The sequence below is a fragment of the Podarcis melisellensis genome (genome assembly GCF_964234715.1).
Source record: "Podarcis melisellensis genome assembly, chromosome: 8".
NCBI classification, from domain to species: Eukaryota; Metazoa; Chordata; class Lepidosauria; order Squamata; family Lacertidae; genus Podarcis; species Podarcis melisellensis.
This window is the reverse complement of record NC_138540.1, coordinates 8,002,052-8,016,579: the sequence shown is the minus strand read 5'-3', so window position 1 is coordinate 8,016,579 and position 14,528 is coordinate 8,002,052. Positions and strand designations below refer to the sequence as shown.

The 14,528-nt window shown below is 47.6% G+C and overlaps 1 protein-coding gene across 1 annotated transcript in view; it reads right to left on the bottom strand.

Moving 5' to 3' along the window:
- Window positions 1-14,528, bottom strand: part of CUX2 (cut like homeobox 2) — a 236,804-nt gene that overhangs the window by 11,750 nt on the left and 210,526 nt on the right. The window contains exons 15-19 of the mRNA XM_081923033.1: window positions 13,268-13,915; window positions 10,661-10,762; window positions 7,728-8,509; window positions 6,948-7,107; window positions 97-366 (exon numbers count right to left, since the gene is read on the bottom strand). Coding sequence (XP_081779159.1) covers window positions 97-366; window positions 6,948-7,107; window positions 7,728-8,509; window positions 10,661-10,762; window positions 13,268-13,915 — 1,962 coding nt within the window. The remainder of the gene's footprint in view (window positions 1-96; window positions 367-6,947; window positions 7,108-7,727; window positions 8,510-10,660; window positions 10,763-13,267; window positions 13,916-14,528) is intronic.

Sequence of the window (14,528 nt, the reverse complement as noted above, 5' to 3'; positions counted from 1 at the left end):
AAACCTCTCCATGGCCTCTGTCCATGTAGCAAGCTGAACTGTGGCCCCAGAGTACGTCGCCCCCCCGCCGGCGGCTGCCCCCCTGAGCACGCCTACCGAGGTTGTTATCCGTTAAGACCTCCTTGACCTTCTTGGTGATGGAGTAAGTGTCCAGCTCCGGCGACATGGCCACAATCTCCTGGATGCCGACGGACGCCTGGCTGCTGGGGCAGATCTTCCCGCTGAGCGAGGAACCGGATCTGCTCTGCGGCTGCTGGTTTTCTTTGCTACTTTCCAGGGCAAGGCTCAGGGGCTCAGGGGGGCTCTTCTCTTGCTCCGAGGGGCTGGGTGGTGGGGAAGGGGACGACCGAGCCCCCCCAGGACTGGCTGCGAACAACAAAAAAGGGAGCAGAATTCAGAAAGGAAGGGAACAACAACCTGCTGGTCCTGTTCTCACTGGCTAACCAGATGCCTGTGGGAAGTCAGGGAGCAAAACACAAGAGCCATCGATAGCCCTTTCTCCTTGAATCTTGTCTAACCGACTTTTAAAGCCATCCAAGTTGGTGGCCATCCTGGGGAAACATGTTCCAGAGTCCGACGATGTGCTGTGTGAAGAAGTTGACAGAGGAGAGATGGAGAGAAAGACTGGCAGCTCAGCGAAGTGTATTTTTATTCTGTTTTGTAATGTGTCTCGAATTGAGGAGGAGATGATCATTTGATACATGCAGAAGTAATCGAGGAAAATCGGTAGCACCCTATGGCATGATGTTTCTCCCTCTGCCTCTTCCCACTGTTTTTTCTTATGGTATATACAAAATACCGTATTTTTTGCTCTATAAGATGCACCAGACCATAAGACGCATCTAGTTTTTGGAGGAGGAAAACAAGAAAAAAATAATTCTGAATCTCAGAAGCCAGAACAACAAGAGGGATCGCTGTGCAGTGAAAGCAGCAATCCCTCTTGCTGTTCTGGCTTCTGGGATAGCTGCACAGCCTGCATTCGCTCCATAAGACGCACACACATTTCCCCTTACTTTTTAGGAGGGAAAAAGTGAGTCTTACAGAGCAAAAAATACGGTAATTTGTTCTGGAGGTCCGTTCTTAACCTGAAACTGTTCTTAACCTGAAGCACCACTTTAGCTAATGGGGCCTCCTGCTGCCGCCACGCCGCCGGAGCCCGATTTCTGTTCTTATCCTGAAGCAAAGTTCTTAACCTGAAGCACTATTTCTGGCTTAGTGGAGTATGTAACCTAAAGCGTATGCAACCTGAAGCGTATGTAACCCGAGGTACCACTGTATAAATAAATAATACCATGCATGTACATAGTCACAATCAGGCCGTCCTGAAGGAGGCATTTTAAGTGGGAAGGCAGATGCCAGGAAACTTCCTTCTTTTTTAAACAAAGAAAACAAATAAATAAGAAAAGAGAAGAACATAGCCTCTTTTAAAAAAATAATAATAAATCACTAAAACCGTCCTGTTATTTCTCTTTCTTATTTATTGTTATGAAAGATACCTAGCTAGTTGACTAAGAAGGCATGCAAACTTCTCACATTCCCCATAACACATGTGTGATTGTATATAGAATGGGGGAGAGATAGAGAACGGGCACAGGGCTTTGGAAAATAGGGTGCCACACATTTTCCGCACACGCCCTGTTTTTATGCATCTGCCTCTCCCGCCGCAACCTCCATAATTAGTATGTTCAACAAGATACGGCTGTTGCGCCTCCCCTTCAAATGCCTCTTTGAAAAGAATGTTTTCAGAAGTTGACAGAGGAGAGATGGAGAGACAGACTGGCAGCTCAACGAAGCGTGTTTTTATTCTGTTTTGTAATGTGTCTAGAATTGAGGAGGAGATGAGTCTTTAATGCTCATTTGATACATGCAAAAGTAATCGAGGAAAATTGGTAGCACCCTATGGCATGATGCCTCTTCCCACTGTTTTTTCTTATGGTATATACAAAATACCCCTCTACAGCTAGATGTGCCGTAACAGTGATTTTATATATAAGAGAAAGAGTTTATATGATTTGTGAAGCAGCTTACAAAACAGGGGAATGTTTGAAGCATTTAGGGAACTACCCGACACTTCTACTACAAGGGAAGTTTATTTTTTTTCCACATTAGGAGTACAATGATTTCTATTTGATCCCTTTGCTGCCCTTTTTGTAAATAACTTTTTCAACAGTGACAGTCTATAAAACACAGCAAAAGAGAAGAGCAAAACAGACTGGGAAAGGTGTTGGGGAACCATACAAAACAAGATTGGGGGTTTGTCCCAGCATGCAAGTAAGGTTTGGGGACCTTTCCGTTTGGAGCAAAACTGAGTTAGAGGTGACCTGGTGGAAGTTTATAAAACTGTGCATGGAATAGAGAAAGTGAGTTGAGGGATTTTTCTCTCCTTCTCTCACAGCACTAGATTTGGTGGACATCCAACAAAACTGAATGTTGGAAGATTTAGTATTACCGTATTTTTCGCACCTGACCATAGGACACACCTTGTTTTAGTGGCAGGAGAAATGGAGCCTCTTCCATTTCTCCTCCTGCTTCGCTGAAGGGGCACTGCGCAGCTCTCCCTCTCTGCTGAGAGTCTTGCTCTCCCGGCTTCAGCAAAAGGAACTCGAAGCCTCCGGAGCGCAGCGGGAGCTCCCGCTGCTCTCCGGAGGCTTCAGGCGGCTATCCCTGAACAAATCAGTATGAATGCTCAGTAAACACTGGGTGTCATATTACCTTCCCTGAAAACCTTGAGCAAGCAAATCAGGAAGAATGCTCAATGAGCAGACCCTCTGGAAGTGGTGAAACTGGAAAACAGGGGAGCACGCAGATACACATCCCTCAGTCCCCTGGCTGATACATGGGGCCAAAGTATGCTTCCTTTCAGCTCTCCAGTTCCAGAACCAGTTCCAGTGTGAGCCAAGAATACTTTATTGTGGTGGTGAGAGGGTGGTGGGTGCATCTCTGGCTGATGAATGGGGCAGGCTGGTCTCCCCCTTGAAGTGATGTTCTTCCCAGGAGGCAACAGCCTGCCAGGGGTTCCCTGGCTTAAGCCCTTCTCTTCTGCAGTCCCAGGGTAACTGGGACTAAAGTTTAAAGTTTACCATTATTGCATTGTTTTGTTTCTTAAGCACCTTTCATATTTTTTTAGGCGTATTTCAAAACTGCCTTTATGGAAAATTATTTTGGCCAGAGTGTTCTGTAAAACCTTCCGCCCCATAACTATAAAAAACGGAGATAAGGACCCCACTGGAGACAGAAGCCACGCAGAACAAAGAACAGCAGAAAATAATTATGCTACAAGGTACTAAGAGGAAGTGGTTTGCAGGGAGGGTTTTTTTTTTAGCCCACATGCTAATTTGTTCCCATCATCACCACACTTCCTGATTTTTTAATTTTTATACTCATAATTCAACAGCTCAAAGGATTGGCAGGAAACCCATAAAATCCAGCCTTGCCTTTAACAACTTGTTTGGTAGTCATAGGCAACCAGGAATTGCATGCAGGTGAGTAAGCAGACTGGCAGAGGAACTACTGGCCACTCCCTTCGTCTTCTGCCAGCCCACCTAGTTTTAGTGGTAGCTATGGAGGAAGGAACAATCTCTTTCCTGGTAGAAGGGAATTTCTTTCAAACCAGCCCACTAAAAGGCCAGTGGCCAGGATTTCCATGCTAGCTGCGGAGAAGGGGCTTGGCCAACAGGGAAATTCAGGCCACCAGCAACTTAGTAGGTGTTGCAAAAAAAGAACGCTGCAGGCTAGTAACTTTTGCAGGCTTATTTGCAAGGCTGCCATATAAGAGTAGTATATCTAGAGTGTACAATGTTAAAGAAAGAAGCAGCAATCTCAGGTTGCTCAAGCGAGTGTAAACTGGTTAAATACAGAGTTCATTTCTCAGAAAATGAATGTTGAGGCTGAAAGACCCCAGTTTGGATCTCCACTCGGCCATCAAACTCACTTGTTGGCCTTTGCCGTCTCCCCAATCAGTGATATAGGGATAATAACCTGATTTAACAGTATAGGTAAAGGGTAAAAGGACCCCTGACCATTAGGTCCAGTCACGGTCGACTCTGGGGTTGCGGCGCTCATCTCGCTTTATTGGCCGAGGGGGCCGGCGTACATTACTAAGCCGCTTCTGGCGAACCAGAGCAGCGCATGGAAACGCTGTTTACCGCTGGAGCGGTACCTATTTATCTACTTGCACTTTGACATGCTTTCGAACTGCTTGGTTGGCAGGAGCAGGGACCGAGCAATAGGAGCTCACCCTGTCGCAGGGATTCGAACCGCCAACCTTCTGATCAGCAAGTCCGAGGCTCTGTGGTTTAACCCACAGCGCCACCCGCGTCCCATTTAACAGTATAGGTTTACTGTAATTAACCATTGGAGGATTCACTGCCATAAGGATTACCGAGATATAGTACATGGACACTGTTAATGCGCCATACAAATGTTGCTGAAAAACAAAACTAAAAGACCAGTTTTCATTTCCCTCGGGATCTTACCTGGCACCTGCATGCCTCAGAATGAGGAAACAAGATATTGAAACAGGGTGACTGCGCAAGAAGGGTGCTGTCGGGACAGCCTGGGGGAATGAGCCCCATGCCTTCTCCGGTTCTCCAGGCAGGCTTCCCCCACCCCCCACATTTGGAAATAATATATCTCAAAGCCTCAGGGAAAGAAACAGAAATTTGATATCAAAGTAGCTTCTAAGTGCTGTGCAGAGTATCTTGAAGGTGGAAACGCCACATCCCTGATTGCAACCTTTTGTGGAATAAATAATAATACAGTGGTACCTCGCAAGACGAAATTAATTCGTTCTGCGAGTTTTTTCGTCTTGCGAATTTTTCGTCTTGCGAAGCACGGATTCCCATAGTATTAATGGTTTTAAGAAAAAGGAAACAAACTCGCAAGGCGTTTTCGTCTTGCAAAGCAAGCCCATAGGGAAGTTCGTCTTGCGAAGCAACTCAAAAAACGAAAAACTCTTTCTTCTTACGAGTTTTTCGTCTTACGAGGCATTCGTCGTGCGAGGTACCACTGTAATAATAATTGTTATGTACTGAAGTTCTCACCCTGGACCAGCAGGGGGATACTCTAGATAGTTATGCAAATAAGGGATTGAAAGTGACATTCAGTGATTGGATAGTTTTAGAAAATTGTTACAGTTACGTTGTACTGGAGCTCTATATAAGCAGGCTGACTGAACCCTTCAGTTCAGTTCTGTTCTGGCCTGTGAATAAACAAGAGTTGTTTGAAGAATCGCTGTGTCGTCTGATATGTTCACCACCACCACCACCAACATAATAATAATAATAATAATTTTTATTTATACCCCGCCCTCCCCAGCCAAATCCTGGCTCAGGGTGGCTAACAGGCAATAATAAAAACAAGTAGAAAAATCTACTAACAGTTGCCTAATAAGAAAAAGGTTACCTGCCACGTGAGATTTTTATCTGGAAAAACCAAACCGGACTCTTTGGTGGCAGTTTGGTGGGACTTGGTTCCGTATGCCAATGACAATCACCTAAATCAGTTCCTCGTGGGATGTCTGGAAGCTCATAAGACTTCCTTACTGGACTTTCTGACTCCCTCCTTCACATTTTCAACCCTCTCATTCCTATTCAGTGTTATATATATTTTCCAGATGAGTCAGTAGCCTCAGACAGATGTACTTAATCCTCTGACCTCTGCCTGCCTGTTCCTCTTGTCTTATTTTGTAACAGTTTTCCTCTTTCGTACTGCATTGCAATACTGGAAAACCTTAATGCTTATTGAGAAATGGGGTTTCCATAAAAATCATCTTATTGTAGTAGTATAACCTCTGTGGCAGCCTTCGAATAACTTCTGCGATACAATGGATATGTGTAGGAAACTACAATTTTCTTGATAATTAGCAACAATAACTGAGATAAATAGTGCATTAGGTAAATGAACATTCAAAGAAATACAGAGTCGACAGGAAGTTGTTGGAACCTTAAGAAGATGATGACAAATGCACCGGACGGAGCCCACGTCCCAACAGAACCTGGCGCTCCAGCTGGCTGAGAAGCTGGGCAGCCTCGTGGAGAACAACGAGAGGGTCTTTGACCAGAAGCAAGGCACCTATGGGGGCTACTTCCGGGACCAGAAGGATGGCTATCGCAAGAACGAAGGAGGCTACATGCGGCGTGGAGGGTATCGGCAGCAGGAGCGACAAAGCAACTATTGATTCCCTAAGACGTCACAGTAGAGTTTCCTGGTGCAGGGAAGATCTTATTCCAGTTCCCATGGTTCAAACACTTAATAAAGAGTTTGTTTGGAGCGTGAAAAAAAAAATTATGATTTTGTGTTATCTATGAAGAATTTTGTTTTTGATTCTATTTTACTTTCTTTTAAGTTCAATAAAGCATTTTAAAAAGAAAGGAAAAAAGGAAAACCTTAATAAAAATTGTTACCAAAAAAGAAAGAGAGTGGCATTTCCACCTTCGCTCTGACGTGATATATTTGCATTCAATGATCTCGAATGGCCATTGCTTTTCCTGAGGTTTTGAAGAGATATATGTGTGTGTGTGTATTCTATGCTTTTAGCTGTTCTTATTTTTGTCCGTAAGCCGCCTTCAGTCAGGGAAAGTGGCATGTTTTAAATAAATATACAGTGGTACCTCGGGTTACATACGCTTCAGGTTACATACGCTTCAGGTTACAGATTCCGCTAACCCAGAAATAGTGCTTCAGGTTAAGAACTTTGCTTCAGGATGAGACCAGAAATCGTGCAACGGCAGCACAGCAGCAGGCCCCATTAGCTAAAGTGGTGCTTCAGGTTAAGAACAGTTTCAGGTTAAGAACGGACCTCCGGAACGAATTACGGTACCAATGTATAACAACGAGAAGAGGAATAGACTCTTTCCAGTGGGGGTTTGGCCTGCCTGGAGATCTGACCGCCAAGCCTTGACCCGAGGAAGAGGCTGCCCCATGCTGGAGGGCCAGCAGGGACCTACCGTGTGGCGGGTTGGCTTGCTGGCTCATGCCTTGGCCCAGCTGGTCCGTGAGCCACAGCTGCATCCGAATGAAGGGCTCCCGGCCTTTCTGAGTCAGCTTGCTCCAGGGCTTGGGCCTAGACAGCATGTCGCTCACGCTCCCTTGAGACAGACCCAGCACCTGAAACAAGACAGGAGATGAGGAGGATGGCGGAGGCCTTGGTCCATGTCCAAGCCCCGCCATTAAAAACCACCGCTACAGAAGAACAAACCCCTGTGTTGCAAACCTAACACAGCAAACAACACAAGCAACACGAAGACCAGTATACTAGATAGCACTGTAGTTCTTATTGCATAATATACACGATTCAGTACAACAAAAACAAAATGTGTACACTCGTAAATTCCCTTATATATTTGAAAACAAATGAACACGCGTCTGTCAATCTTTGAAAGTCCGCAGAAGTATAATAAGTCTAGGGTTTACCTTCCCGCTGCAAAGGTACCTATTTATCTACTTGCACTTTGACGTGCTTTTGAACTGCTAGGTGGGCAGGAGCAGGGACCAAGCAACGGGAGCTCACACCGTCACGGGGGTTCGAACCGCTGACCTTCTGACTGGCAAGTCCTAGGCTCTGTGGTTTAACCCACAGCGCCACCCGCGTCCCTTCTGCCTATATAATGCTGCCCAAATGCCCAGGAGAATAAAAAGTATTCTCCTTTGCACGTCTCTCTCACCCTCTCTTGAGCCAAGGATGGCCACAAGCCTCTTTAAGGGCTGAATGTTTATTGCTGGGGTACCTTTTCCCCAAAGATGCGCTGGCAGATCCCGTTCTTGGCCAGCTTCTCCTTGACCTGCCGCGTCAACTCCAAGGTGTCCACTTCCCTGTACATGTACAACTCATACTGCTCCGGCGTCAAGGGCGGGACGGTGGGTTTGAGAGTCCTTGGCACGTAGGACGGGTAATAGGACAGGCGCCCGGCTCCCTGGGCTTCTGAGCCGGCCACTTCCGACTTGACCTCTATCACCCTGTGGGGCTCATCTTCAGAGGTCACCAGGTCTTCCTCGTTCGGGTTGGCGTCGCTGGGCTCGCCCCGCTGCCACGCCCGGCCATTGGCCATGCTGGAGTAGCTGGACGAGGAGGACAAGGAAGGCGACACGGAGGTGTACGGACGGCTTAGCAAGCTCCTTTCGGAAGCCCAGTGTTGGTCAAAATAGGAGCCGGCGTCCCCGATTTCGGACTTCACTTTCCGGATGATGCTCTGGACGAAGGCCGCAGGGGAGAGCACGGTCAGGGGGTTCTGCATTGTGCTGCCACCGGCGTTTGGACCCAGCATGCCCTCCTCCTGCTTGATGTAAGCCTGGACGATGTTCTGGCTGACCGTGGCCAGGGTTGAGCGCTCCACAGGGGGTGTGGCGACAGGCCTGCTGGCGCCCCCCGCTTCTATCTCCAGCAAGGCCTGCTGCTGGGCCTGCATCTCCCGGCGGGCCTGCTCCAATATGCTCTTGATGGCGTCTTCAGAGTTGCTGGCGCAGGTGCCGTTGGTGATCACCTGGGGCACCGCAGAGCTCTTGGTGTCCCCTGCGGAAGGAAGGGGCACAGGTGAGGAGGGTAGAAAGAGGGAGGCCACTGGAGCTCAATGGAGACACCTTAAAGGACTTTTAAACGGGGTCTCTCTGAAACCAGGGAAGAGAAACGGCGGAGGAAGATTGGAAAAAATTTAAGGACTATTTAAAGAAATATAGTAAAATAAATGAATGTTAAAATGACGTTGGGTTAGAAAATAAGTGGTTAGTAGCGGTAATGGTTAATTTAAAGAAAATAAGTAATATTAAAATTAAGCCAAAAGTAAGGGAAGGATTTGGTGAAAATAAATTAGAAATTGGAATACAGAAAGGGGAGGTATGAGGAAGTCGGGAAAGTAAGTTACAAGAAATTAAGAATTGAATTTATATGTGTTTTTTGTTTTTTATGTTTTATATTGTGTTTTGTTTGTTATTGTGTTGTTTTGTTGGTTATGATAAAAATTTGTTGAAACTTTAATAAAATTTTTATTAAAAAAAAATAAAAATAAACGGGGTCTCTCCTCCCTAGCCCTCGTGCTACCCAATCAGATTTTAACGAAGGCATCCTAATAAAAGGCTGATCACAGCTTCAGCCATTGAAAATTAATATATAATATTATGAGATACTATTTTGGAAAACCCTCACAATATATATAATGAAATTCAGTCAAGGGAATTTGAGGAAGTCATTTAACTATGATATTAATACTGGACCAAGTTGAGTTATGATCTATGTTTGTTTGTTTTAAAAATTAATAATTTTTTGAGGGGAAAATGAAAATTAATATAATATATTCCAATGCCATTAAATATAAAGGTAAAGTAAAGGTACCCCTGCCCGTACGGGCCAGTCTTGACAGACTCTGGGGTTGTGCGCCCATCTCACTCAAGAGGCCAGGGGCCAGCGCTGTCCGAAGACACTTCCGGGTCACGTGGCCAGCGTGACATCGCTGCTCTGGCGAGCCAGAGCCGCACACGGAAACGCCATTTACCTTCCCGCTGGTAAGCGGTCCCTATTTATCTACTTGCACCCGGAGGTGCTTTCGAACTGCTAGGTTGGCAGGCGCTGGGACCGAGCAGCAGGAGCGCATCCCACCGCAGGGATTCGAACCGCCGACCTTTCGATCGGCAAGTCCTAGGCGCTGAGGCTTTAACCCACAGCGCCACCTGCGTCCCTTAAATATACCTTACTTTAATGTTGCATTTCATTCTGTGTGTAACATATATGGAACACGCAAACCAATCTGAGGTGTGTTTTTTTTACAGTCGAGTAGTGTATAAATTTTATGAAATATGTTTTATGACATCAATGTACACACATACACACCTGTAATACTATGCTTGAACTCCCCCCCCCCCTTTCCTTTTACTTCAGTAGGCCTGGGCCTGGTCAGTGCCTGAAGAAAAGATTGCCTGGGAGCTCCCAGATGCTTCTCCCCATTAGGCACTACTGCCTTGAGCAGTAGAAGGAAAGGGGTAATAACCGGAAATAAATAAAAAGTAGAAAGCTTCAACTTTTAAGCAATCAATTAATTAACAAATGGAAAAAAGCTTTTAATAAACTAGAAAAATGTTCCTGAATAATGGGGTAGATTTATTTATTTTGGAAAAAAATGATTTTTTAGAAAATGAAACTAATTGTAAAAGCTGGCAAGCACCTCCTTAAAATACACATTCCCAGCCCTCCTCCGTCTCACACAAACAAGGGATACCACTATACAGTGCTTCAGGTTACAGACTCCGCTAACCCAGAAATAGTACCTTGGGTTAAGAACTTTGCTTCAGGATGAGAACAGAAATTGTGTGGCAGCTGCATGGCGGCAGTGGAAGGCCCCATTAGCTACAGTGGTACCTCAGGTTAAGAACAGTTTCAGGTTAAGAACGGACCTCTAGAACGAATTAAGTTCTTAACCCGAGGTACCACTGTACTATGATGATGCAAACAGTATTCAGTAGCATTATATTGTATAATCCAGGACTACTGGGGAGGAAAACACTTCCTGGATAGTCGCCGGATACTGTCCCATTGCGGAGAGGATGATTCGTAGCTCACTTTTCCATCCAGCTGTCCGGCAAAAGACCCTCTTGTATTCTTGGACAAACTCCAAACCTGCAAAATATTAAGATGCCACCGAGGGCAACCTTGGTGGTTCCTCACGGCCCTTACCTCCTTTCTGTGACTCTATCTCCTTCTTGGCTTGTTCCAGGATGTTCTTGATGGCATCGTCAGAGCCCGTCTCTGGCGTCCTAATCCTGGGCGTAATGCTGCCTGATCAAAGAAGCACAACATTTGAGGCCTGCCACTTGCCTTGTGTTTTGTACCAACTCAGCTCGTGTTAATGTCAGGGAGTACCGTATTTTTTGTCCCATAGGATGCACCGGCCCATAGGATGCACCTAGGTTTTTTTTGGGGGGGGGGGAATAAAAGAAATCCCCCCCTTTATTCCCCCCCCAAACCAGGTCGGGGAACAGCGGTATGGCGGCGCTCCGCCTCCCCGCTGTCCCCCGAGCTTGTGGGGCTGCCCGATGTCTGCCTGAAGTGTGGGGCGCTCTGCTTCAGCACTCCCCGCACTCCGTGCAGCAGGCTGCTATCCGCAGCCTAGGAAGCCCTGCGGGAACTCCCGCAGGGCTCCCCAGGCTGCGGATATCTGCCCGGCGTGCGGGGCGCTCTGCTTCAGGGCATCCGCACTCTGTGCAGCAGGCTGCTATCCGCAGCCAAGGAAGCCCTGCGGGAACTCCCGCCGGGCTTGCAAGGCTTGCTGATAGCTTCCTGAAGCCTGGAGAGCGAGAGGGGTCGGTGCGCACTGACCCCTCTCGCTCTCCAAGCTTCAGCGAAAGCCTGTATTCGCCTCATAGGACGCACACAGATTTCCCCTTCATTTTTGGAGGGAAAAAAGTGCGTCCTATAGGGTGAAAAATACAGTATTTACCGGCGCCAGTGCTCAGCTATTTTTAGGAGCCCCTGTTGGAAGGAAAGGTCTCCTACCATTAGTTGCATGCCATGACGGGAAAGAGACCAGGAACTGGCTGTTGGGCCCTGCCTTTGCGAGACCATGGCTTGGAGGGGAAGGATGGCAAGGGGCTGAAACAAGAGCAATGCGGACCAGCCCAGAAGGGGAACTGCCAAGAGGCTGAAGTGTGGTACTCCACATCCGGATTAATAGATTCAATCTGTATAAATTTGCTTTGGGCTAAAATTATGCTTTAGAGCAGCGGTTCTCAACCTGTGGGTCCCCAGATTTTGTTGGATTGCAACTCCCATCACCCCTAGCTAGGAAGGCCAGAGCTCAGGTGTTATGTTGTGGGTGAACATATCAGACGACACAGCGATTCTTCAAACAGCTCTTGTTTATTCACAGGCCAGAACAGAACTGAACTGAAGGGTACAGCCAGCCTGCTTATATAGAGCTCCAGGACAATGTAACTGTCACAACTTTCTGTAACTATCCAATCACTGAACGTCACTTTCGATCCCTTATTTGCATATGTGGACCTGAACTATATACAGTATCCCCCTGCTGGCCCAGGGTGAGAACTTCAGTACATAACATCAGGGATGATGGGAGTTGTAGTCCAACATCTGGGGACCCACAGGTTGAGAACCACTGCTTTAGAGGAAAAGGCACACTATTCTTGTTTTCAGATTGGAGACAGAAATTTTGGCCCTCTCAGAAACACCACTGGCTGATAGAAGTTGGGAGTATAACAACACATGAAAGGGCAGAGTTGCCCCAGAACTGCCTCAAAGCCAAATTAAGCCATTCTGAGATAAAGGGGAAATGTAACTGACCACAGGGTGGTTCACAACATAAAAATAACCGTTGGGGTGGAGAATAGCAGAGCTGGCCCTACCATTAGGAAGAGCGAGGTACCTGCCTCAGGTGGTTGGGTTTCGGTGAGCGTGAAAAGGAAGCAAAGTGTTTTCTAATCTATATTGTATTTTCACTCCCAGGGAGAGACCCTGATGTGGCTTTCTGCTTCAGGTGCCAACCCAACACTATGCGCCTTGGCGTGTGGAAAGGAGCACCATTTGGACTACTGCAACGCACTCTACGTGGGGCCACCTTTGAAGGTGACCCGGAAACTGCAATTAATTCAGAATGTGGCAGCTAGACTGGTGACTGGGAGTGGCCGCCGGGACCACATAACACCGGTTCTGAGAGATCTGCATTGGCTTCCGGTATGTTTCCGAGCACAATTCAAAGTGTTGGTGCTGACCTTTAAAGCCCTAAACGGCCTCGGCTCAGTATACCCGAAGGAGCATCTCCACCCCCATCATTCAGCCCGGACACTGAGGTCCAGCATCGAGGGCCTTCTGGCGGTTCCCTCATTGTAAGAAGTGAGGTTACAGGGAACCAGACAGAGGGCCTTCTTGGTAGCGGCGCCCACCCTGTGGAACACCCTTCCTTCAGATGTGAAGGAAATAAGCAGCTATCTTATCTTTAAAAGACATTTGAAAGCAGCCCTGTTCAGGGAAGTTTTTAATATTTAACACTGTACTGTTTTTAACACTTGATTGGGAGCCGCCCAGAGTGGCTGGGGAAGCTCAGCCAGATGGGCGGGGTATAAATAATAAATTATTATTATTATTATTATTATTATTATTATTATTATTATTATTATTATTATTATTATATTGTTCCTCTTCCTCAGGGGCCTGTTCCTCACAAGGCCTGGATAGTTATGCCAGAAGCGACCTTCCCTGCTCCCTCCAGGTCCAAAGAGACCCACAAAAACTGTGTCCACCTGCCAGTCTCCTGCCTAGCCTACTTACCTCTCTGGCGGACTTGGATCGTCCTCAGGGCCAAGACGTTCTGCTCGTCGGAGAGGAACTGCTTCATCTTGATGAACGGCTCCTTCCCCTTGACCGTGAGCTTACGCCAAGGCTTTGGCCTGGCCAGGATCTCACTGACGGAGCCCTGAGAGAGGCCCAGGACGTAATGCCCAAAGACGCGCTGGCCGATGTTGTGCTTGAGGAGCTGCTCCTTCACCTGGAAGGCAATTTCGGCTGTGTCCAGCTGCTCCTCATCGGCCGAACCCGAACTGCTGCCTTCCGACTGGTCACTGGGTGGGCTCGCCTCGCTGGCTGGGATGGCTTGGCTGGGGTTGCCTGGCAACGCTGCCGTTTTGGCGGAGTAGAAAGCAGAAGGGAAGGCTGCCATGCTGCCAGCCTCGTTCTTGTACGCAGGAGGCCCCATCTGTTTCGGGAGGAGGGAGTCCAGTGGGATACGCTCAGCAGGAAAAGGCGAGAGCGTGAAAGTCCTCGGTACCTCCTGAGCCATGGAGGGGCCCAGCAGCGGCTGGATGAGGGACGGGGAGGTCGAATCTTCCCGGAGCGGGTGCGAGAGGTGCTGAGGGGAAAGGTAGGATTGGTCTGTGCCCATGGAGTCCTTCACCGACTCATCCTCCGAGGGATCCTCCTCTAGAGACCAAAGCGGAAGGGAGAGATACACAAACCAACTATAGCTTACTCTAAAGCAGAACCTATGGTTGGAAAATTCGATTCCACCTTAAGGAGCAAACATGGGATTGTTACATGTCACATGTCTGTTTACGTTCCAGCACAGCTTGCTGGGAACTTCCATTGTGTGTACAGTGGTGCCTCACAAGACGAAAAGAATCCGTTCCGCGAGTCTCTTCGTCTTGCGGTTTTTTCGTGTTTCGAAGCAAGCCCATTAGCGGCTTAGCGGCTTAGCACTATTAGCGGCTTAGCGGATCAGCTGATAAGCGGCTTAGCGGATCAGCTGATAAGCGGCTTAGCGGATCAGCTGTTAAGCGGCTTAGCGGATCAGCTGTTAAGCGGCTTAGCGGATCAGCTGTTAAGCGGCTTAGCGGCTTGGGAAAAAGGGGGGAAAGGAAAAAAAACCCGCAGGAACTCGCAAGACATTTTCGTCTTGCGAAGCAAGCCCATAGGAAATTCGTTTTGCGAAGCACCTCCGAAACGGAAAACCCTTTCGTCTAGCGGGTTTTCCGTCTTGCGAGGCGTTCGTCTTGCGGGGCACCACTGTATAGCTTTTGCTTTTCACTCTCTCTCT